At 40.8% G+C, this 21,879-nt stretch overlaps 1 protein-coding gene across 11 annotated transcripts in view; it reads left to right on the plus strand.

The window, feature by feature from the left end:
* The window catches only part of reps2 (RALBP1 associated Eps domain containing 2), a 362,214-nt gene that overhangs the window by 47,007 nt on the left and 293,328 nt on the right, over positions 1-21,879 (plus strand). The window contains exon 1 of one of the 11 annotated variants that reach the window (XM_048602683.1): positions 15,793-16,192. The exons of the other annotated variants lie outside the window; for them this stretch is intronic. Coding sequence (XP_048458640.1) covers positions 16,174-16,192 — 19 coding nt within the window. The 5' untranslated portion in view covers positions 15,793-16,173. Of the gene's footprint in view, positions 1-15,792; positions 16,193-21,879 lie in introns of those variants that run through there. 11 annotated transcript variants of the gene reach the window in all.

A 21,879-nucleotide genomic window follows, 5' to 3' on the forward strand; every position in this document is an offset into this window, starting at 1 on the left:
TAGAGAGAGCAACTCACTGGATAATAGCTAGCTACTAGGAATTTTTTTCCTAATTCCCCACTCTGAGGGGACAGAGAAAGAGAGAGATGGATATTTTCTCGTCACAAGCTAAATATTTCTGCTTTGTCGTTTCTACTCAAAGCTGTAGCCACCTGTTGGGAAGTTGTTACTCTACTGAGTCCTTCTGATCCCACAACAACTAATGCTGATTTCTCTGGAATTCTTTCACACTACTTGGAAAGGGCAACGTTGTGTGATGTATATACAATGTGTCCCAATAACTTGCTTTTAAAACTGCAAACACCTTGCATATCTTCCCTGTTTAAAGTAGCATTTATAGTCCAAAATTTTTTTGCCCAATCCACAAAATAAGAGCTCATGGTGTAGGGAGTTACTTATTAGAATGTGGGCGGGGGGGCTGTAAGATTGGTTTGATAATAGGAAACAAATAGTTGATTGGTAGTACAGAACTTGAATATTGCTGAAAAAAAGATATATTTAGTTGGTGTTTTTTGCCTTGCACTAATCGGGCCATTTTGCAAGAATACAAATTCGGGAAGAAAACCAGTTTTTAATACTGCATGAGATGGGAATGCTGATTATTTAGCAAGTGGACTCTGGTAGATGATTAGCGTCGCCAGGGAATGCACTCACTTATGCTAATTGACGGTTAACAGCCAGGCATTTTTTTAAAACTTAAAACCAGGCAGGTAGTTTCTGATTAGTCAGGTCATTGTGTCAAAAAATGAACCAGCAAATGGCTTTATCTGTATTGTTGAGTTGAACCAGGCATAATGCATGTACATGATCGTTCTGTTGGCCTATAGGAAACAAGTGAACTTGTCGACTTTGGCAGCAAGAACAGAAAAGCAGCATATTATTTAAACAGAGAAATTCCAGAATTCTGGGTGTCCTGACACCTGAATCACAAAACGTTCGTAAACAGTTACAGCAAGTGATTCGGAAGGTTAATGGATTGTTGTCGTTTTATGGCCAGAGGAATAGAACATGTAAATTGGGATACTTTGCAACAGTTGTCCAGGGTGTAATACTGTGAACAGTTTGGGCATCTTATCTAAAGGAAGATATGATGGCATTGGAGACTGTCCATAGAACATTCCTGAGACTGGTGCCAGGTATGGAGGACTTAACAGGCATGCTGTTAATGGTTAAGCAATCACCCTAAAAGTTATCCCCTCAATTTCTGTTTCAAATATAGAATTGGTCTTTCAAATGATTACTTATTATCTCCAACACTCTACTGACTCTGGGAGATAACGTCTTTGTGTGTAAAGACATAGCCCTCCCTTCAGTATTCATGTGGAGCATGATTGAATTGACAAGCTATTATTACGTAGGCTTGTTCTCAGCATATTGCCGCATCAGGGAATGATAAGAACACCCGAACGACTCCCATTTTAGACTTGAAAATTAACAGGGTGTGAACTAGCCAGGATTATGTGGAGGGTGGGGGGGAAGAATTTTGCTTAGTGGCCTTTAAAATTTAAGCCATAATTCAATAATAATACAAACATTTTAATGCAAGGTGGCTGACCTCTCGCTTTTTTGTGAATAGGGAGAAAGCAATTGTGATTTCTTAAGTTTTGTTGTATATCTTTAATGTTGATGACTGTCAAGTTGTTGTTTAAATTAAAAGATGCCATGCTTTAGCTTTTCACAGTTTTCAGTTAAATCTCGCTGCCCTTGTATATAAAAGTGGTTGTTGAAAATGCACCTTGGTGCTTGTTTCTAACATCAGACAGAATTGTTCACATAATTCAAGTGAAAGTGATAGATATGTCAGCAATTATCAGGTTCCAGGAACAAATTTAGATGCTGCAAAATGTGAAGTCCTCCTAAACCAGTTTTGAAAATGAACATGCTAATTCCATCCAATGACTTTTCTGCTTATGAACTAATTTCACTCGATTTTATTTAATGAAATCATTTGTGTATTCTCAATAGTCTATTTGAATTTGCAGATAATTAAAATCCCAGCCTGACTTTGATTAACTGCATCTCCTGAAAAATGTCATTTTCCTTATTCATTCACGGGATGAGGGTGTTGCTGGCTAGGCAGCATTTATTGCCCAGAGTCAACCACATTGCTGTGGGTCTGGAGTCACATGTAGGCCAGACCAGGTAAGGATGGCAGTTTCCTTCCCTAAAGGGCATTAGTGAACCAGATGGGTTTTTCTGACAATTGATGATGGATTCGTGGTCATCATTAGATTGTTCATTCCAGATATTTATTGAATTCAAATTCCTCCATCTACCATGGCCGGATTTGAACCCAGGTCCATAGAAAATTATCTGGGTCTCTGGATTAACGGTCTAGCGATAATACCACTAGGCCATCGTCTCCCCGTTCTTAATGTTCAAGTACTGACATTGAAACACTTGTGAATTTATGAATCACATTTTTTTTTCCTTATTGCAATCCCGACTATTCAAATTTTATAGCGTGTAGATTCAAATATTTTGACTCGTTAGTTCTGGATTTGAGAGTTCAGGTATAACTTTTGATCAGGGTTTAGATTTAACAGAAGTTGCTACACACTTTAAAGAGGAACCGTTCTTCTCTAACTGGGGTCTGTGACTGTTCAGAATCTGTAGGGACTTTCCATGCAGCCTGCATGGTCAGATCTCCAGGATGGCGGTGGAGCAGGATGCTTCAGCCGGAGTTTCGTCTTCTTCGTCTTCTTCATCTTCCCCTTCGCTCTCTCTCTTCTTCCCTTGTCCTGAACTTTGGCCTCAGTGTTGACTTGGACTCCCGGCCTGGCATGATGGTCTCCCGGTGGCATGTGGCGGTCACAGGCCTGGCGTGGTGGTCTTTTGGCAGCCTGCGGCAGTTTTTTGACCCAGCAAGGACTGGTAGCCTCGATTGATTCCAGAGCTGTGTCCCAGCCTCAATAGCCTCGGTGCAGCCTGGAGGCTTGTTACCAGTGTGGACTGGGTTGGAAGGAGTGTTTATTTGAACTTGTTATTCCTCTATTTTCTAATTTATTCCTACAATCTCTGTAATGCTGAACTTTTTTATTTCTTTTATTTTTCTAATTTTTTTCCCGCCCTTAAACTTCTCCTGAAGATAGCTGGAACCTACATATCTTTTGTCACTAAGATGGCACCACAAGTGGCAACCTGTAAACTCTTTCACTGTACTTATTTGAGTACATGTGGCAATAAAGCGAATGCAATTAGATTTCTGTTCAATTCAGCGCCTCTAGGAGTGGGTTTGTTCACCCAGGAAGGAAGCATTCATGTAGGTAAGTGGAACCAGGAGGATTCCAACCACTACCAATTCCACCTCCACCACCCACCCCCACCCCCCCACTCTCCCTCCCCAAGGTATACCAGGTGGTGGATGCTTGGTGAGCTCAGCCTTGCTCGTAAGGGGAATTTTTAAAAATACACACCCAAGAACAGCATAGTGTGCAATGAACGGATGGTGCATCAATCTCATTGATCTCTGTAAATAAATGTCTGTTTCATAAATGTATCCTTAAGGCACTTGTTACTCGTGATACTGAATTGTTGCACGCAAAGCCGTGGACGGTGTTATAACTATCATGGGAGTTCTGAGTCAATACTTTATGAAGCTGGAGGAACACAGCAGGTCAGGCAGCATCGGAGGAGCAGAAAAGTTGGCGTTTCGGGTCGCGACCTTCGTCAGGAGTTCCGCTGCCTTTTTGCACTTGCCGCAGCGACCTTTCTACATTTTGCTCCATCTTCATCCATTGTCATTTTCACCTGATAAACTAACCAATATTCTGACCAGTACAAAAATCTGACATTCTTGGCTGAACATTGGTGATGCAGTCAGGACCAAATAGAGGCTGGGCTGGAAAGAAAATGGCCGCCATGCAGTTACTTTGAGGTTGTGCTTCAACCTGTTCCATTTTCATGAGGTTGACGAGATTTCAGGACCCTTGGGGAGAACATGGGGCCCTGAAACCTGCCTATCCCTATTAAGAAGGCAAGTGACATGGGCTCGTTGGTGTTGAGTTTCTTTCTTTAATGTTCATTGAGTTGGCTCGACTTTAGCAGCTGTAAAGAGATGTGAACCGTGAATTGTAGGAGGAACCAGTTCGAAAAGTGAGTAACCTGTTTCTTTCCTCTTCAAAAATTACTTCAGAAAGCTGTAGCTTGAGTTGTATTTGTGCTCATGAAGGGGAGTTATGACAATGTTGTGATTGGAAGACATGTTGGTAGCGTCACAGATCACTCGAAGTCCATGTTGCTATGACAGCATGCGCTTTATTTTCATGTTATCATCTGGATCCGTGGATAGTGAATGGTCGAGACTCCAATGCTAGTTCCATTACGTGACTGAGCAGGAACCTCTCCTACTCTTGCCACCTGCCATTGGTGAGTGTTGGAAGTATTTTGGAGGTTGAAACTCTAATTGTTATGTTGCATTATGAAACACGTTGCTTGACCATCGCATCCTGGAGTGCAACTCCAACCTGGAGCCTCTAGCTTCGAGGTGGAATGTCACCTACTGCAGAAGGCCTCCTGATTGTTTAAGGGATAGTTACACTTTTCAGTGTGTATGTTTCTGGCAAGATTTCAAGGAGAAGATTAACATTGTAAAAGTGAGAAAGTCTTCAAATGAGTGAAGCTTATTGAATTGAAAAATGAGACTAAAATTCACCCTATTGAAAGGGTAGCCTAGTACAATAGCAATATGTAAGTCAGTTTATTTTTTCCCATTACTTTTATATATTTCCTCTATCTGATAAGATAGCAGTGCTAAAATCTGTATGTTTTCTTGGAGAGTTTGATGGTTTATAGGTTGCAATTAAACTGCTTCATCCTTTTTGTAGAAATGCGTGACTTTTTTGGAGAAGGTGGTAGCATAGTGATAATATTACTGGGCTAGTCGTTCAGCAGCTCAGGCAAATGGAAACACTGGTTTAAATCCCAGCTCAGAAGCTGGTGGAATTTAAATGAATAAAACCTGACCTTGAAAGTTAATCTCAGTAATGGAGGCTGGGAAATGATTGTCAGTTGTTGTAAGGGTCCATCTGGTTCATTGATGACATTTTTTTAAGGGAGGAAATCCGCTATTGGATTCCAGATTCTCATCAATGTGGTTGACTCAACTGCTGTCTGAAATGACCTAAAAAAAAAAAAAAATCATTCTGTTCCAAGGTATTCCAGGATAGTTCAAATGCAATTTGGGATTAACAGCAAATTATGGCCTTGCCATTGATGCCCACATATCAAAAGATTTAAGATCAATTTTGTTTAGGCAGCTATTTTGAAGAGTTTGTTTCTTTACTCGGGAACGCACAAACACATCAGCGTAATCACACAGATTCGCGCACACACATGCAATCCCTAATCATCACCTTCTACTGGCCAAGAAATTGTAGCCAGGTTTGAAAGTGAGAAGAAGACGGGAAGTGGGAAAAGGGTGGATGGGCCACCATAAGCCTTGCCTGCCACACGTAAAGTTGCAGCAGTCAAGCCAAGGTGGGTTAGTGGTTTGAAAAGCACCCATAGAATATCTCCGAGATCGTAGGAACTGCAGATGCTGGAGTCTGATATAACAGTGTGAAGCTGGATGAACACAGCAGGCCAGGCAGCATCAGAGGAGCAGGAAAGCTTTTTCTGAAGACTGGTCCAGACCTGAAACATCAGCTTTCCTGCTCCTCTGATGTTGCCTGGCCTGCTGTGTTCATCCAGCTCTACACCTTGTTATCAAAGAATATCTCCCCGTTCACCACCAGTCTCCAACCAGCACAACTGGTCCATAGGCAACAGTACAACCATTCCTGGGGAGTTTTGAGCTATTCAATGTCTTCCAGCTTTTATAACCTAGAGCCTGGGAGTTCTGTTTGTTCAGTGGATAGAGAATGAGGGGTTAAAGTCAGGAGGGTATTTAGTGGTCAGATGGCTCATCTGCATATAGACAAGTTGGGATTGCAGCTGAAGCACCAGGCGAGTAAATTTGTAAATGTTTTGAATAGGGAAGCAGGCCTTTTAACCTAATTGCTCAGAACTCTGTCCATCTCCATTTCTGTCATTTTGGAGCCTGGACTCCTGGAGAATCCTGCCTCCCAAGTATTCAAGAGGGAAGCAGGAGTGGGACACCGGTTTAGTCCTGCCTCCAAAATGAACCTCTGATCCTGTTGTGTTTGAAGAACTGTGCTCCAGTAATGTGACACAGAAATTCTATGCATTTTTTTTTTTTCTTACCTCAACATAAAGTATCACTTTGTTATCTCTTTGTAGAACACCTCTCTATAATGTAGCATAAGTTACCAAAAATGTTTGTGTGATATTATAGTGGGAAGCATTGTATAGACCTGGCAATCTATTCTGTCGCGTCTTTCACTTTCAGTTTGAACAAAAAAGCATCCTGTTGGTACTTACTAACCACAATACTGTGATCCATTGGTCTTTGTCTGTAATTGATATAGATAAGCACCAACTTTCATTCGCATGAATGAGATATTAAAGCAAAATGCTTGCAGTTGGAAAAATAAAGCCATTGTACTTTCAAATTACATTCTTTCCAGAAGTTGAGAAACGAAATTCCCTCGGTTTTATATTACATTTAGGTCATTTATACTGTTTCAGTATGACAAACGTAAATTTTGAGGAGGAAGCCAGAGCAACTTTGTAGCAGCAAAACAAAACGTTACCACCACATTATCAGACTTTAATGATCCTGTGAGTTAGTCTGTTTAGCTTTGTCGACTCTCTCTCCTCTCTTATCGACTGGTGTGGAAACCAGATTGGAATCTCCTCCTTGTTCCCTTTCTCGTTTTGACTTTCTTAATTTGTGTTCCTGTTCCTGTCCATTTTCGTCGTAGATTGGACTACAGCTCACCCAGAAAGCCTTCTGCCACGCGGTGTTTACCTGTAGGATGTGCACTTAGCAGCAGTCCTGAGGCACAATTGTCTATTGTGTAGCACCTAGTATTCCCTCCAAAAGAGGGAAGGTGAGAGGCAGAATTAACAAGGTAAAAATCTTAAATTGCCACCTTTTCATTAAAATGTGGAGAATCCCAACCTCAATAAGCAAAACTGCAAAGCCTTTCGGTGATTCTGTGAACAATTTTAACTCTCCTGCCACTACTTGGCTGATTCTTGGGAGCTGTATTTTTATTTCCAAGGTGGGTAGCTCAAGCCAGGAAATATTTTGACTGATTCACTTTGTTTTAAAAGCCCCTGTTAGACCCAAATTCCACTTCAGAGAGTCGGGTGAGCTAGAAACTGAAAGAACTGCGGATGCTGTAAATCAGGAACAAAAACGGAAGTTGCTGGAAAAGCTCAGCAGGTCTGGCAGCATCTGTGAAGCAAAAAAAGAGTTAATGTTTCGGGTCCAGTGACCCTTCCTCAGAATAGAGTTGGCCAGAACAGAGATAGAGTTGGCCTCATTGAGTCCAGAGATCAATTCTAGGCTATGACTGGGTGCACGCTAGAATTGGGAGTAGGGTGCAAGTCAATAACAGCACAAACTGGTAAGATGGCTTGCCTCCCTTCTTTGGGACGACTTTGTGTTTTAGAAGGTGTAAAGCCCTCAAGCTGTCACCTCTAAAATGGGCCGTGGTCCCTCTGTCATGACATACCCAACCCCCACAATGGCCCTCTAACTCCCATGCTACCTCCATAGCTACTTCCCCTGTATCCACAATAGGATAACCTCAGGAGCCATGTGGAGATTAAAAGGCAAAAAAAAGTATATATCTCTCTCTCATACATACTTGATGGTGAAAATAGTGTCATTCACAAAACCTCTTCAAACTTTTAAATCTCCTTGAGTGCTTAATTTCTTCTTTAAAACATCTTTTCTGACTGTAAGTCAAAGATAGCTGTCCTCCTTTTAATAGGCTATTTAAATTGTAATTCAAACCATGAACCAATAGAGCCTATTGAGATGCTTTAGCTTTTGAAACTCAGCCAAACATTAATAAATACATAATAACAACTCATGGAAAATATCAATGTAGAATCCCACTGAACTACACTTATTTCTAATTTACACCTGTCAATCAGAACAATTGAGCTGACTGTCTGTCATAATTTAAGCCTTATCTTTCTGTTCTCTCAAATTTAAAAGCATGTTATGTTTCTTCCACTGATCCCTGAATCCCTCCCATTGTCTAGCCTTTGGAACAGCCAAGATGGAGTCTGTTTGAGCTCTGCTGAGCTCAGGTTTCTATCCTGTGTGAATGGCAGCCTGTTGCTTTGCTCTTGCTGGAAAAAATTGGCTCTCTTGGAACTGACGGGAGGGGTGAGACTTCCACACCTGGGTCTTGCTTGCCATTTTTTAAGGTTCAGAGTTTTCTGCAAAATCTGACCCTCTGGGTATAGAATGTGCAGCCAGGAGTGGTCATCAAACGCAACAGTTTTTTTTTTGCCTGAAACAGCTGAGGTTTTCTTTGTCATGACCCATTGTTTGGGAATGCAGAATGAGAAGGCCATATGTTCAGGGAGGTTGTGTTTATAGTGCTCTGCCTGCGCACCAAGCCCTTTAATGTAACGATCAGCTCTTTTCAAATTGCCGAGGAAGTCCAAGAAAATGTCTTAATGTGGCAGGATAATGTTTCTTAACAGTAATTTCCCCAGATATGCTTGTGCAATCTAAAATTAACACAGGCTACATAGCACCCTTCATTGCAGTATAAAAGTGAAATGACTATTTTTAGCTTAACTATTTCCCTAGTTCTATCCGCTTGAGTGCAGGTGGAAATGACACTATCTTTTGCTTTGTCTTCCTGCTAAATAGGAAGCGATGCAGGCAGGAATAAACTACAGGGCTCATAGTATCAACAATATACTTCTTGGCAAGACAAGAGCCAAACCTACATTAAAAACAAGTAAATTTTATGTGCCTTTTCTTTTCTTTCTACTCCCATCACAACACCTCTACTTCTTCAGGAGGCTAAGGAAATTTGGCATGGCCACAATGACTCTTACCAACTTTTATAGATGCTCCATTGAAAGCATCCTATCCGGTTGAGTCACAGCGTGGTACGGCAACTTCTCTGTCCAGGACAGTAAAAAGCCACAGAGTTGTCATAACAGCCCAGTCCATCATGCAAGCCAACCTTCCATCCATTGACTCCATGTACATTTCCCGCATTCTCGGGAAGGCAGCCAACATAACCAAAGACCCTTCCCACACTGCTTATCTCTTTCAACTCCTTCTGTCCGGCAGAAGGTACAAAAGCTTAAACACGTACCAACAGATTCAAGAACAGCTTCTTTCCCCCCCCCCCCCCCCCCCCCCCCCCAGCCCTTGTTATTTAGACTTCTGAATGGTCATATCAAATTTTAAATTTAAATGTTGATCTTGCTCTTTGAGCACCTTCTCTGCAGCTATAACATTGTATTCTTCACTTTGTTCTGTTACCCCAATGCACTTTTGTATGGTATGATCTGCCTGTACTGTACACAAAACCAAACTTTTCACTGTACCTAGATACAAGTGACAATAATACATCAAATTATTAGCCATTGTGTTGTGTATCGCAGCAGGTATGTAATATACCTTTTTAAGAGATATGGCCATAGTGTCATCATGTTCCGTCTAACGGAGTCCAATCACAGCTCTCTCCTCGCTCTCTCAAGATTCAAATTCTCAATTTGTCAGATAAACATTCTGCCCAGCTTGGATTTAGGTGCATGTGAAGCTTTGTCTTAATCCAGATAAACAGGAGTCAAGCCTGTTAAGCTTGTAGCTTTTTGAGTTAAATGCCTTTCCCCAATTTAGTATCACGTAACTATTCCTGCCAGTGAATCGATGTTCCCAATGAACCCAAGAGTGACATTGCTTGTCCCATATCTAGGTAATAGTTGCCAGGCTTCTTCAGAAAGCACAGGAATAAATAATGAATTGGATTGTGGCCTAGGCTGTAAACTACTGTACTGAATAGATTGAGAAGACAGAATTAAATGGAAGCAAGAACAATCAATCAGTTCAGTGATTCTTTGTTTTAATTGTACCTCCTCAGGACTCCTCTTTCCTGCATAAACAATCACGTTAAGCCAAATCTTGAAACAAAGATCTTGCATGATTATAGGTTCTTATTTTATTTGGTACATGATATGATTACCGAACGATTTATCTCAATTTTTGAACAGGTAGGGGCACACTTGGCACATAGGAAGCAATGACTCAGGTAAAAGACAGCTTTTATTTCTTAATCAGCAGAATGACCTGCCCTGCACTCTGATTCCTTCATTCTGTCTATCGTAAACCTTCTTCGAATAAGTTCTGGTTACAAAAATGTCTGGAAAAAGCGCTGCAATGAATCATTGCTCCCTCCCTCCCTCCCTCCCAGCCTTGCTTTGATTCCTAGAAGGAAAGTGACTGAAAACAGCAGCAATCTGTTCAAACAGTTGCCCCGATTCAAAGGTTTCGGTGGAATCTTACAGAGCCGACAAAGTTCTGAGAATCCTGTGTCACCTCTCTTTTATTTAGCAGTCCACTGAGTTAGAATAATGGCTAAGTACTAAAATTGGCAGGGTGTGACTAGCGGTGTCCCACAGGGACCTGTGCTAGGGCCTCCTAGCACACGCTATTCATTAACGACTTAGATAATGTCAGAAGTCACACGACACCAGGTTATGGTCCAAAATGTTTATTTGAAATCACAAGCTTTCAGAGCACTGCTCCTTCGTCAGGTGGAATCTGCTCCGAAAGCTTGTGATTTCAAATAAACCAGTTGGAGTATAACCTGGTGTTGTGTGACTTCTGACCTTGTCCACCCCAGTCCAACACCGGCACCTCCACATCACAACTTAGATAAGGGCATAAAAAGTCAAATATCCAACTTTACTAATGAGACAAAATTGGGCAGCGTTGACAACAGCATAAAATTACAACAGGATATTGATAGATAAGGTGGATGGGCAAAGCTGTGGCAGACTGATTTTAATATGAAGTGTGAGGGAATCCATTTCGCACTGAGAAAGGACAAATCAGGGTATGGTTTTAGACGGCACAAAGTTAAATACAGTAGATGTCCAATGTGATTTGGGAGTTCAGGTGCACAAAGTAGTCAAGGAGATAAATAGAACGTAGGCCTTCATATCTAAAGGGCAGTCAGGCAAACCCCTAGTCAGACCCCACTTAGTGAGCAGATCTGGGCACCATACCTTAAGAAGGATATGCTGGCCTTGGAAGTAGTTCAATGTAGGTTCACCAGGATGGTACCTGGACTTTGAGGGTTACATTATAAGGATTAGACCTTTTATTCTTAACATTTAGAAGGTGAAGGGATGATCTAATGAAGGTCATCAGGATATTAATAGGGAACGACAGGTAAACTGTTTGCTCTGGTTGAAGTTTCTAGAATCAGGACCATAGTCTAATAAGCAGAAAGGCTTCCACCCCCCCACCCTTGGTTTAAATGCCTACCCACACCAAATTCTTCTTGGGGAAAGGGCATAGATTCCAAGCATTGTTTTGGTGGACTACCTTCTTTGCAGTGAGGCAGAGCATTGCAAGTGTTGAATACAGTTGTTTTCAGGTGAAACGATGGCCTGTGCTCCGAGATGCTGGATTTGAGACACAGACGTTATGGATCTGAAGCAGAGAGTTCCTATGTTCACGTTGTCATGCAGGTGAATCCATTCTTCTATTCTTCATAATAAATACACATAAATCAGTTTTGATGAATATAGGTGCACTTCATTAAAATAGCCTTCTAATGAGAGCAGCCAGTTGCAATTATAGGAGAAAATCAAAACAGTTCCAAATAATTTTATTGCTGTGGTTTGTCAGTTTGTGGAGAGATTCTTTTCTGATTTTTTTTTTTAAAATATATATTTACGGCTGTTTTTGAAACAGTGGTAAGACAATGCAATTTTCAAACAGAAGCAATCTAGATTTTGTGTTTAATACACTAGATCACATTGATGGACCAAAGGATTGACGGATTATTCCGGCTTCACACTTCGGCCTGAATAATAACTCATCTGGAATAACTGCTGTATGGCTAGATCCCCAAAACACAATACAGCACAGCCATGGAGTAATAAATCAACCACTTTTGAATGGTGTTGTAATTCAAGCCATATAGAGGACTATGGAAGATAACTATATTTCTTAACTCTGTCCAGTGTGGACAGAGACTATTTCTATTGTTATACTGCGTTATGTAGCTATTTTCAGTTGTGATTCATCCAACATCACAATTATCATCTGCAGTTCTGATTTTATTTGTTTATTCCTACGTGCATTTTGTTACAAAACAGTGAAAAGTGTTGTATAGTGTCACCACTCTCTAAAATACAGAAAAATAAACCAAAATATAGAATATAAAGGCAGAAGAATAAAGAAGTAAAGGACATATCAAACCTTAAGGACCATATTGTTAAGTGCTCTGCCACAGGCCTGGTGGTCAGGCACAAGTCCCCTTGCTGCACTGCTGCTGCTGGAACAAAAGTCATCAATCGTTTTTGCATCATCTCTCTCCCACTGCCGCTCATGCCACTGAGAATCCTCTTTGGACCTCGCCAGTGTAGATGCCACCAGGTACCACACTAGTCTAAATGCCACCACCATGAGTCCACTTCAGGCCCCATTTGCCAATGCAGCCGCTGCCGATGCTGCTGGGTCTTGTACTGGGTCCAAACTCCCCTCCGCTGCTGCCCCCATGAATCTGCGCTGGATGTCACTGGGAACCCAAACTCCCCTCTGCCACAGCAGCCATGAGTCGGTGCTAAGACCACCTCATTGATGCAGAAGCTGCCAGGAACCCAAACCCTCCCCTGCTGCTGCCTTGAGTCTGGGCTGGACTCGCTTGTCGCACCAATGACATAGCTTTTCACCAAAAGGCAAGGAGAAAGAAATTGATAGGATGTAAAGAAAAGTGAACAGAGTGGGCAAGCCCCAGGCTCAGAAGCCCTACTCCACCGCTATCTTGGTGAGTTCTCCACATAAACGGTTTTGCTTAAGTTAACAGATAAGACAAGAACAGCAAAGAGTGTATAATCGATTAGTTTCCTAGGTTTTATTCAAGTCAGTTTTATCTGAGTGATGTTCAATCAATTCCGCTTCTCTTCTTGATTAGAGATACTTTATCATTGTCATTCTATTGTTATGACAATCAATATTTTCCAATTATGGGAAATCTCTTTATAACTGAAAAAATAAAATCTTCTAAACGTGGAGATATTTGACTTGATTTTATTATTGTCACGCGCTGAGATACGGTGGAAAGTATTGTTTTGCGTGCTACACAGGCAAATCATATCACAAATACGTACATCAGGTTAACAGAACAGAATGCACAATATAGTGTTACAGCTGTAGGGAAGGTGCAGCGAAAGATGAACTTCAATATGAGAAGTCCATTCAAAAGTCTGTCAACTGGGTAGGAAGCTATTCTTGAATCTGTTGGTACGTGTTTTCAAACATTTGTATCTCCTGTCGCGGGAAGAGGGTTGAATGATGCATATGGTCATGTATGTGATCATCATTATACAGTTTGTTGAGGATGGTTGGCACATCTCTTTATAAATTCATTTTCTTAAACTTTTCCCATAATAAGCAATGTGTACAGAATCCAAAGGTCTAGTCTGCATCAATCTTTGAGTTAACATGTTAACGTACCAAATAAAAATGAGATCAATTTAGTGATTACTATATCAACAGCATTAAACTTCCCATCCACTTGTGCCTATCACTGGCCACTGGCAAAGCATTTATCTTTTCATGTTTAAGGAAAAAATTACAACAAATTATAACTGGGTTAGAAAACATACTGCTGAAAACATGCTTTCCTTTTTAAATAGGATCATCCAATAGCTTCTAATGTGAACCTCTATATTCCACATTCTCTGGGAGAAGAGTTGAACTGATAGTCTTACAGAGATAGTAGGGACTGCCGATGCTGGAGAACCTGAGATCAGGTGTAGAGCTGGATGAACACAGCAGGCCAAACAGCATCATAGGAGCAGGAAAGCTGACGTTTTGGGTCTGGACCCTTCTTCAGAGATAGTCTTACGTGTTTGGTTCATTTAGTGCTTGTACCTTCAAAAGAACTGGCTAAATCTATTCCAGATTCAGTTTACTAAGATTCTACTTTGCTCAAGAACATCCCAGTAAACTTAATTAGCAAAGTGTACAGTAGTGAAAACATGCATTATACACAGTTTCTAAACAAATTTTCCTGTCTTCGGCATTAGCATTGCCTTGGGAGGTTTGTTAGAATCTGATATATAGTCTATAACAGAGGCTGGATAGGCTTGGACATCTTCCATTTGAGTGTTGTAGGTTGAGGGGTGACCTCATGTTTAGAAAAACATGTGGGCCATAGATAAGGTGAATAGCAGATGTCTTTTCTCTAGGGTGGTGGATTTAAAGACTAGGGGGCATATGTTTTAGATGCAAGGAGAAAGGACACAAGGGACGATTTCATTATGCACAGAGTGGTTCGTGTGTGGAATGAACTTTCAGAGGAAGTGGTGGATGCGGGTACAGTTACAATGTTCAAAAGACATTTGGATAATATATGAATAAGAAATGTTTTGAGGGAAATGTGCCAAGCGCAGGCCGGTAGGACTATTTTAGTTTGGGATTATGATTCATGGACTGGTTGGACCGAAGGGTCTGTTTCTGTGCTGAATGACTCTGACTACATGACTCTGATTCTATTGTTGAGAGTTTGGCTGTTATAATCTAAACATTATTAATTGAATCACTGATGAATATATTCCCTCAAGATTGCATCTGATGGATTTCCATTTGTCCTGTAGAACTGAAAATGAAGTTCCTGACTTGAAATCCATGAAACCACATAAGCAACAATTCTGTCCATGTCATCGGCTGCAATCACAACATGAAGTAATGCCGTACCTTGAAAGAAAATGCAAAAAGCAGAGGAACCTAACAGGAAACCTGTTTAGTGCTTATGATCATTTAATGACATGTTACATAGTCATGGAAAATAACTATGAAACAAAGATAAGCTAAAAGTGAAAAGTTTTTGATTTGGAGAAAAAGCCAACTTTACTAAACTGAAACATGATTTGGCACTAATAGACAGGAAACAACTACTTTAGGGATCAAATGGTGTAAGAGCAGTGGGAGTTTTCAGAAAATAGCAAGCAACGGTTCAGAACAAAATATTCCCACAAGAGTGTGGATGGAATTTGAGATCTCCAGGTAGATGTTAAAGGGCATGCACAGTCGGATGAGACAAAACTGTAAGAAGGTTATGGCAGAGACTGAAAGTCCAGGATGTCAGATAACCTACAGGTGTATAGAAAATGCAGGGCTAGAGTTAGAAAGGAATTTAGGAAAGCAAAGAACAAGAATGAAAGTAGTGTATTGATAAGTAAAATGGGAGAAAATCCATGGGTGATTTAAAAATATATGAAAAGCAAGGGGATATCAAAGGAAGGAGTAGGGATGACAAGGGGATACTCCTGTTTCTGTGTGATTATAATTAGTCAGTCTTAATATAACTTAAGTTGTTAGCTTACTATTATCTAATAGAATACTTTCTGTATGTGCCTCTGTATGTGTCCAAGATTTTAGTAATGGTTGACTTTAAATTACTTAATACTCATAAGCTCAGTAGACTAGCATTACAAGAAGGATTGATGGCAGCATATCTATCCAAAGCAGATTCTAGCAAACCTAGATACCAGCTAAGGCTGCCTCTTACCACATGGTGACAATGCATTGTGAGCTGCTTCACAATTAAGGAAATCATCAGCAGTATAAGAGTCCATAGCTCTCCCTAGAAAAGAAAATAATTCTGCCCTTTATTTAAAAGGAGTGCCTCCTTCAGAAGTCAAGACCTTTTTAAAAAGGACCACAGACCAAGTGAGTGCCTGAAGATGTAGCAGTTAACAGCCAGCCTTTCTAGACAGGAAGAGTTTTAGGAGCAAGCAGCCTTTATTTTAAAAACCTTAACACAGCCAGAAGCAGTGAAAGAATTATAGAAAAGATGCTGAAGACCAGCGAATCTCACTGAAACTACAGGGAGACAATGGGGGTGTGTGTTCATTGTGATACAAGGTTTAGGATGATAGAAAATTATATTTTTCGATCCAAAGTAACAGCGATCAACTGACAGCGGATTTCAATGGAGAAAAGCAGAACTAGGCTGGATAGACTGAAATTGAGAAACGGACAATGCAGTAACTGAACAATGGACAATCTTGACAGAGGAGATGATTTGGGCATAGTCAAGGTATATGCCCACAAAAGAGAAAGGTAAGGTAAACAAATTCAGAGCTCCCCAGATGACAAAAAGAGAAATTAAATTAAAGTGTCTTTATAAGAGGTGTCAATTACAGTTGAAAACCAAGCTGGGCAGCATGGTAGCTCAGTGGTTAGCACCGTTGCCTCCCAGCAACAGGGACACTGGTTCAATTCCAGCCTTGGACGACTGTGTCTGTCTGTTTGTGTGGAGTTTGCACATTCTCTCCGTGTCTGCGTGGGTTTCTTCCAGAGGTTCCTAATTCCTCCCACAGTCGAAAGATGTGCAGCTTAGGAGGATTGGTCACACCAAATTGAGCCACAGTGTTCAAGGCTGTGCAGGCTAAGTGGGTTAGCTATGGAAAATGTGGGGTTATGGAATTAGGGCAGGGGGCTGGGTCTGGGTGGGAAACTCATCGGAGGGTCGGTGCAGACTCGATGGGCCAAATGGATTCTCTCCTCACAGTAGGGATTCTGTAAAGCTGAATACAAAGTTCAGAAGGAAGGTGAAGAAGCAAAGGGGGATTATAGAAAAAGAAAATAGGCAGCTAACATAAAAGAAAATCCAAAGGCTGTTTTGGCACATCCTGAAGGTGAAAGGAGGATTACGGCTGGTTAGAGATGAAAAATTAGAATTTGCACAGAGGCTAGAGATAAGGTACTTTACCTAGAAGGCAGTCACCTACCATACTATTCAAGAAATTGAATGCTTTTTTTAAACACGGTCAGGAAAATGATGATGGGGATCTAGAGAAGCCTTTTACTCCACTTGCCTGCCCTGTATCTGTTACTGAAAGGGCATGGGAGGATGTGATGAATTAATGTGGCCTGATTTCAGATAATTGCAAGCACAAACAAGCTTATAGCTAACTGGGTCTATAAATGTTTCTGCTCCACAAAAACTTCCTCCCACCTTTTTCCTTCCTGTAATGCTACAAGCACATCCTTCTGTTTATTTATCTCCTTCAACATTAACATACCCATATTTTAAGACAAAACAAGACATTGACCTAACCACCCTGTGTGGTATGGAGTTCTGTATTCTTGCCATCCGTTAGGGAAAAGATGTTTCTCCTTAATTCCCTGTTGGATTTCTCTCTCTCTCTCTCTCTCTCTCTCTCTCTCTCTCTCTCTCTCTCTCGTGTGTGTGTGTTTTTATATGAAGATGGTCAATGTTCCCTGTGCTTCCCCTGCTTCTGGAAGTGGAAGTCACGTGGCAACATGATGACCGACGTGCGGGGATTCCCAATGGTGCAACAGTGCAATTTAGACGGAGAGTGGTTGATGTTCCCTAGGTTTTTTTGTCTTCCATCCACTTGAGCAAAGTGGAAGCGACCATGCGATTTCAACGTGCAGTAGGCGCTGACAGTTGGCAATGGTTGAATAGATTTGGAAACAAAACAACTGTTCCATAGCTGACTTGCACCAATGACAGTCTGAAACAATGAGTGTTTTATGTTACATTTGTCCCTGTGTGCTTAACCTCCAGCCTAGGTTCCTCTGACATTGTTCTAGTTTAATGATAAATCATAAGATGCTGGATATTTCTGTGGAGATTTAAGATTTAATATTGATTGCATTACACCAAAACGTGTTTGGCATCTGCATGTGAAGGGGTGGCCATTTCCTGTGTTGTGTATAAAGCTAATGAGTAAATTGGCTCCATTCAGTTCCAGAATTCATTCAAACCACACCACAGAGCAAATTATTGAGCTGATCTTCTCTTCAGCCCACATCCCTCATTTATTTTCTCCCTATAGTCTGCAAATGACTCAAATTCTTACCACTTGCCTCTGCAGTAGAAGAGATTATCTCAAAGTGTCCAAACTGAAATTATTTGCACTTCTTCAACAAGAAGAGTAACTTGCACTTGGAATCTTAACAAGTTTGAATAATTTTGATTTCATTTCTTTCCAATGGCTTGTATGCAGTCTTACAATGTGATGCCTACTGTCAGAAAAAATGAATACAAAATATGTAACTTTGATTTTACACATTCTCTGTTCCCATTTCAAGGTTTGCTTGTTTACTTATGAGGCTGTGGTGTCAGGTCAATAGTATCAGAATAACTTCTTTTCAATGAGGCAAAATTGTACTGAAGGCATGTATTGGAATCTAGCCAGACCATTGGAGCACAGTACTTGTATACATCACTTGAACCACAAATCATCCAAGGGCAGTCAACTGTTGTGTTAGAGCTGAAATGTTTTTTTTTTTTTTTTTTTTTTTTTGAAAAAAAAAACTCTCAAGTTTCCAAGATAACAAGGTGTAGAGCTGGCTGAACACAGCAGGCCAAGCAGCATCAGAGGAGCAGGAAAGCTGATGTTTCGGGCCTTTGCTTTGCGCTGATTGCAGTGATACTGAAGCTTGTGCAAAACTGAAGTTCTTTCTAACCTCCCAGAGGACCAGACAGAATGGGATGTGGTGTGTGTGTGTGGGTGATTTCATTCTCAAGTGATGATGCATAGGTGCCGGTGTTGGACTGGGGTGGACAAAGTCAGAAGTCACACGACACCACGTTATAGTCTGACAGTTTTATGTGAAATCACAGGCTTTCGGACCATAACCCCTTCGTTAGGTGAAGTGACTTCACCTGATGAAGAAGCAGTGCTTCGAAAGCATGTGATTGCGAATAAACTTGTAGAACTACAACCTGGTATCGTGTGACTTCTGACATCCTCTGGTGATGCTATAGATTGCTTTTGTTTTGTAATTCAGAGCCCACATGGTAGCAAGGAAAGCAACAAAGCAACTGGAAAATCCTTGCCATCGATCAGAAACCCTTGTTTAAATTCAATCAACCCAATCCTGGACTTTCAATGCTACTTTCTTCTGGTCAATACCACAGAGAGCATTATACTGCTTTCATCCTGGAGCAAAACCACTAACAAACCCCAATAATCAAAATGTTCTTGCTGTTCACGCAATGTCCAGTTTATTACCAGTCTAAGAACAGATGGAGCTATGAAACAGTGATGCTAGAACAACTGGTACGGAATGTGAGTCAAACCCAGAGCCTGCTACATTTTGTACCAAGCTTCCAGCTCACCAGTGATGATTTTCCCAGTTAATTGCAGAATACACAACATAAAAATACATTAATGAATGGGTGAATGAAAGAAGGGCACATTGTAGGAGCACAGTACACAAATTGGTTGTGACTAATTATTCTTACTGTAATACATTTAAGACCATGCTTTTGTCTGAGAGGTCAGTGAAGTGGCTTGGTATGGAAAATGATGCATCAAGTTATGTATAGTTTGTATCCTGCCCCTCATTCCTGTGTAAAATATTGAAAGGATGATATCTGAAGTGGCAGTGGCACTCCCTCACTTGTAATCCAAGTCTCAGTACTGACCAACAGGTTGTACCACATTGGTTCTCTAAGTCTCTATGTCTCTGCCCTGCATCCAACAGCCACACCTGCCCTTGAACAATGTGAATTGTTGTCTAATGTGATAATTCCCTGGATAAAACTCTGGAACAACTTCTTTGAAATTTAATCGTTGCTCCTGCTCCCCTCAGTACTGGGGGCTGGTATTGTGTGTATTTTCTGCTACAGGTTTGTCCTGATTTCAGTTAGGTACCTATTTACTCAAATTGCATGAGTGATGATGATGATCACAGCAAAGAATATTCAGGAGGAAAGTCATATGTTTCAAAAAGTTCACTATGAAGTTGTATTGGAACACCTGTGTATGTATGTCAATGCAAGTTTGACACATTTTTAAGTTTTTTTTTTTAAAACTTTTAAACTTTTTTCCAAAAGATTATTTCTGCTGTTATCCTAGACATGCAGAGACTGAATTAATATGAATAAGTGAAAAGAGTCAGAAGAAAGTCCGTAAAGAGAGAGAGAAAAATAAATCGGGTGATTGGGAAAGGTAAATTAACACCTATATTGAATGCGAGAGCAAGTATTTTGAAATATAGATAGAAGAGTGGTAGTATGTTGAACAACAAAGGAAGGAGAAAATCAGGAGAATTGAAACAGGCACTTATTTCAGTCTCCGAGTAACACGGAGAGAAGTTGACCAGTTTATTTCTTAAAGTGGAGAACATATTTGTGTTGAGGCACTTGGTAGTATGGTCAAGAATTAGCCGCCGCTATATATATTAAGCAGAATCATGAGGGGCTAGCAACTCAATTTGCCAAAATTAAGCCATATGGTGGTGTGTGCTTATTACCAAGAACTTTGTCCTAATGCTCTTAATTTCCCCAGTTCCCTGCTAAAATATTAGAGGTAGAAGTAGCATTTATATGTCAGCTGAGGCCCTAATGGTACTTCTGTTTCTGGGTCAGAAGCTTGGGCACTCAAGTCCCACTTGGAGACCTAAGTGTAATAATCTAGGCTGACACTTCAGTGCATTACTGAGAGATACTGCACTGCTCTAGGTGCTGTTTTTCAAAGAATTCATCACACCAAGGCTCTGCCTACACTCTCGGATGGACATGAAAGATCCTAAGGCACAATTTGAAGAACTGCTGTGGAGTTATTGCTGCCATTTCTGTTTAATGTTTATCCTTTAGTCAACAACACATCTAGTCATGAGCACATTGGCATGCACAAATTAGCTGCCATCTTTCCTATATTAGAGCAGTGACAATGTTTCAAAAGTAATTCATTTAGTATAAAAAGCTTAGGGATGTCCAGTAGTTGGAAAATATATCATAAAAATGCAAGGTTTTTAACAACAGAAACCCAATTTTAAATAAACACGACCAAAAACTAATGCTAATCAGGGCAGGACTTATACACTTAATGGTAAGGTCCTAGGGAATGTTGCTGAACAAAGAGACTTGAGTGCAGGTTCATAGTTCCTTGAAACTGGATTCACAGGTAAATAGGATAGTGAAGAAGGCGTTTGGTATGCTTGCCTTTTATTGGTCAGTGCATTGACTATAGGAGTTGGGAAGCCGTGTTGTGACTGTTCAAGACATTGGTTAGGCCACTGTTGGAATACTGTGTGCAATTCTGGTCTCCCGGCTGTTATGAAACTTGAAAGGGTTCATAAAAAATTCACAAGGATGTTGCCAGGGTTTGACGGTTGGAGCTATAGGGAGAGGCTGAATAGACTGGTGCTATTTTCCCTGGAACATCAGAGACTGAGGGATAACCTTAGAGGTTTATAAAATCATGAGGGGCATGGATAGGTTGAATAGACAGGGTCTTTTTCCCAGGTTAGGGAAGTCCAAAAGTAGAGGGCATAGGTTAAAGGTGAGAGGGGAATGATATAAAAGAGACCTAAGGGGCAACTTATTCACACAGTGAGCTACCAGTGGTGGTAGTGGAGGCTGGTACAATTACAACATTTAAAAAGGCATCTGGATGGGTACATGAATAGGAAGGGTTCAAGTGATATGGGCCAAATGCTGGCAAACAGTACTAGATTTATATGGGATATCCGGTCAGCGTAGACAAGTTGGACAAGTTGGACAACTGTCTGTCTGTGCTGTTTATTTGTCTCTTAAAAACAAATTGCTGGAAAAGCTCAGCAGGTCTGGCAGCATCTGTGGAGAGAAATCGGTTAACGTTTCAGGTCAAGTGACCCTTCCTCAGAACTGGACAAACCCTCTTGTCTAAAGCTCTAACTCTCTCTTACTCAAAAATAAAAGGACGAAATTGAAGATACTGGAAATATGAACCAAAAATGGAAAATGCTAGATGATCAGCATCTGTGCAGTGAGTAGAGGCATAAAG

The sequence above is a fragment of the Rhincodon typus genome, chromosome 11 (genome assembly GCF_021869965.1).
Source record: "Rhincodon typus isolate 14 chromosome 11, sRhiTyp1.1, whole genome shotgun sequence".
Lineage (NCBI taxonomy): Eukaryota > Metazoa > Chordata > Chondrichthyes > Orectolobiformes > Rhincodontidae > Rhincodon > Rhincodon typus.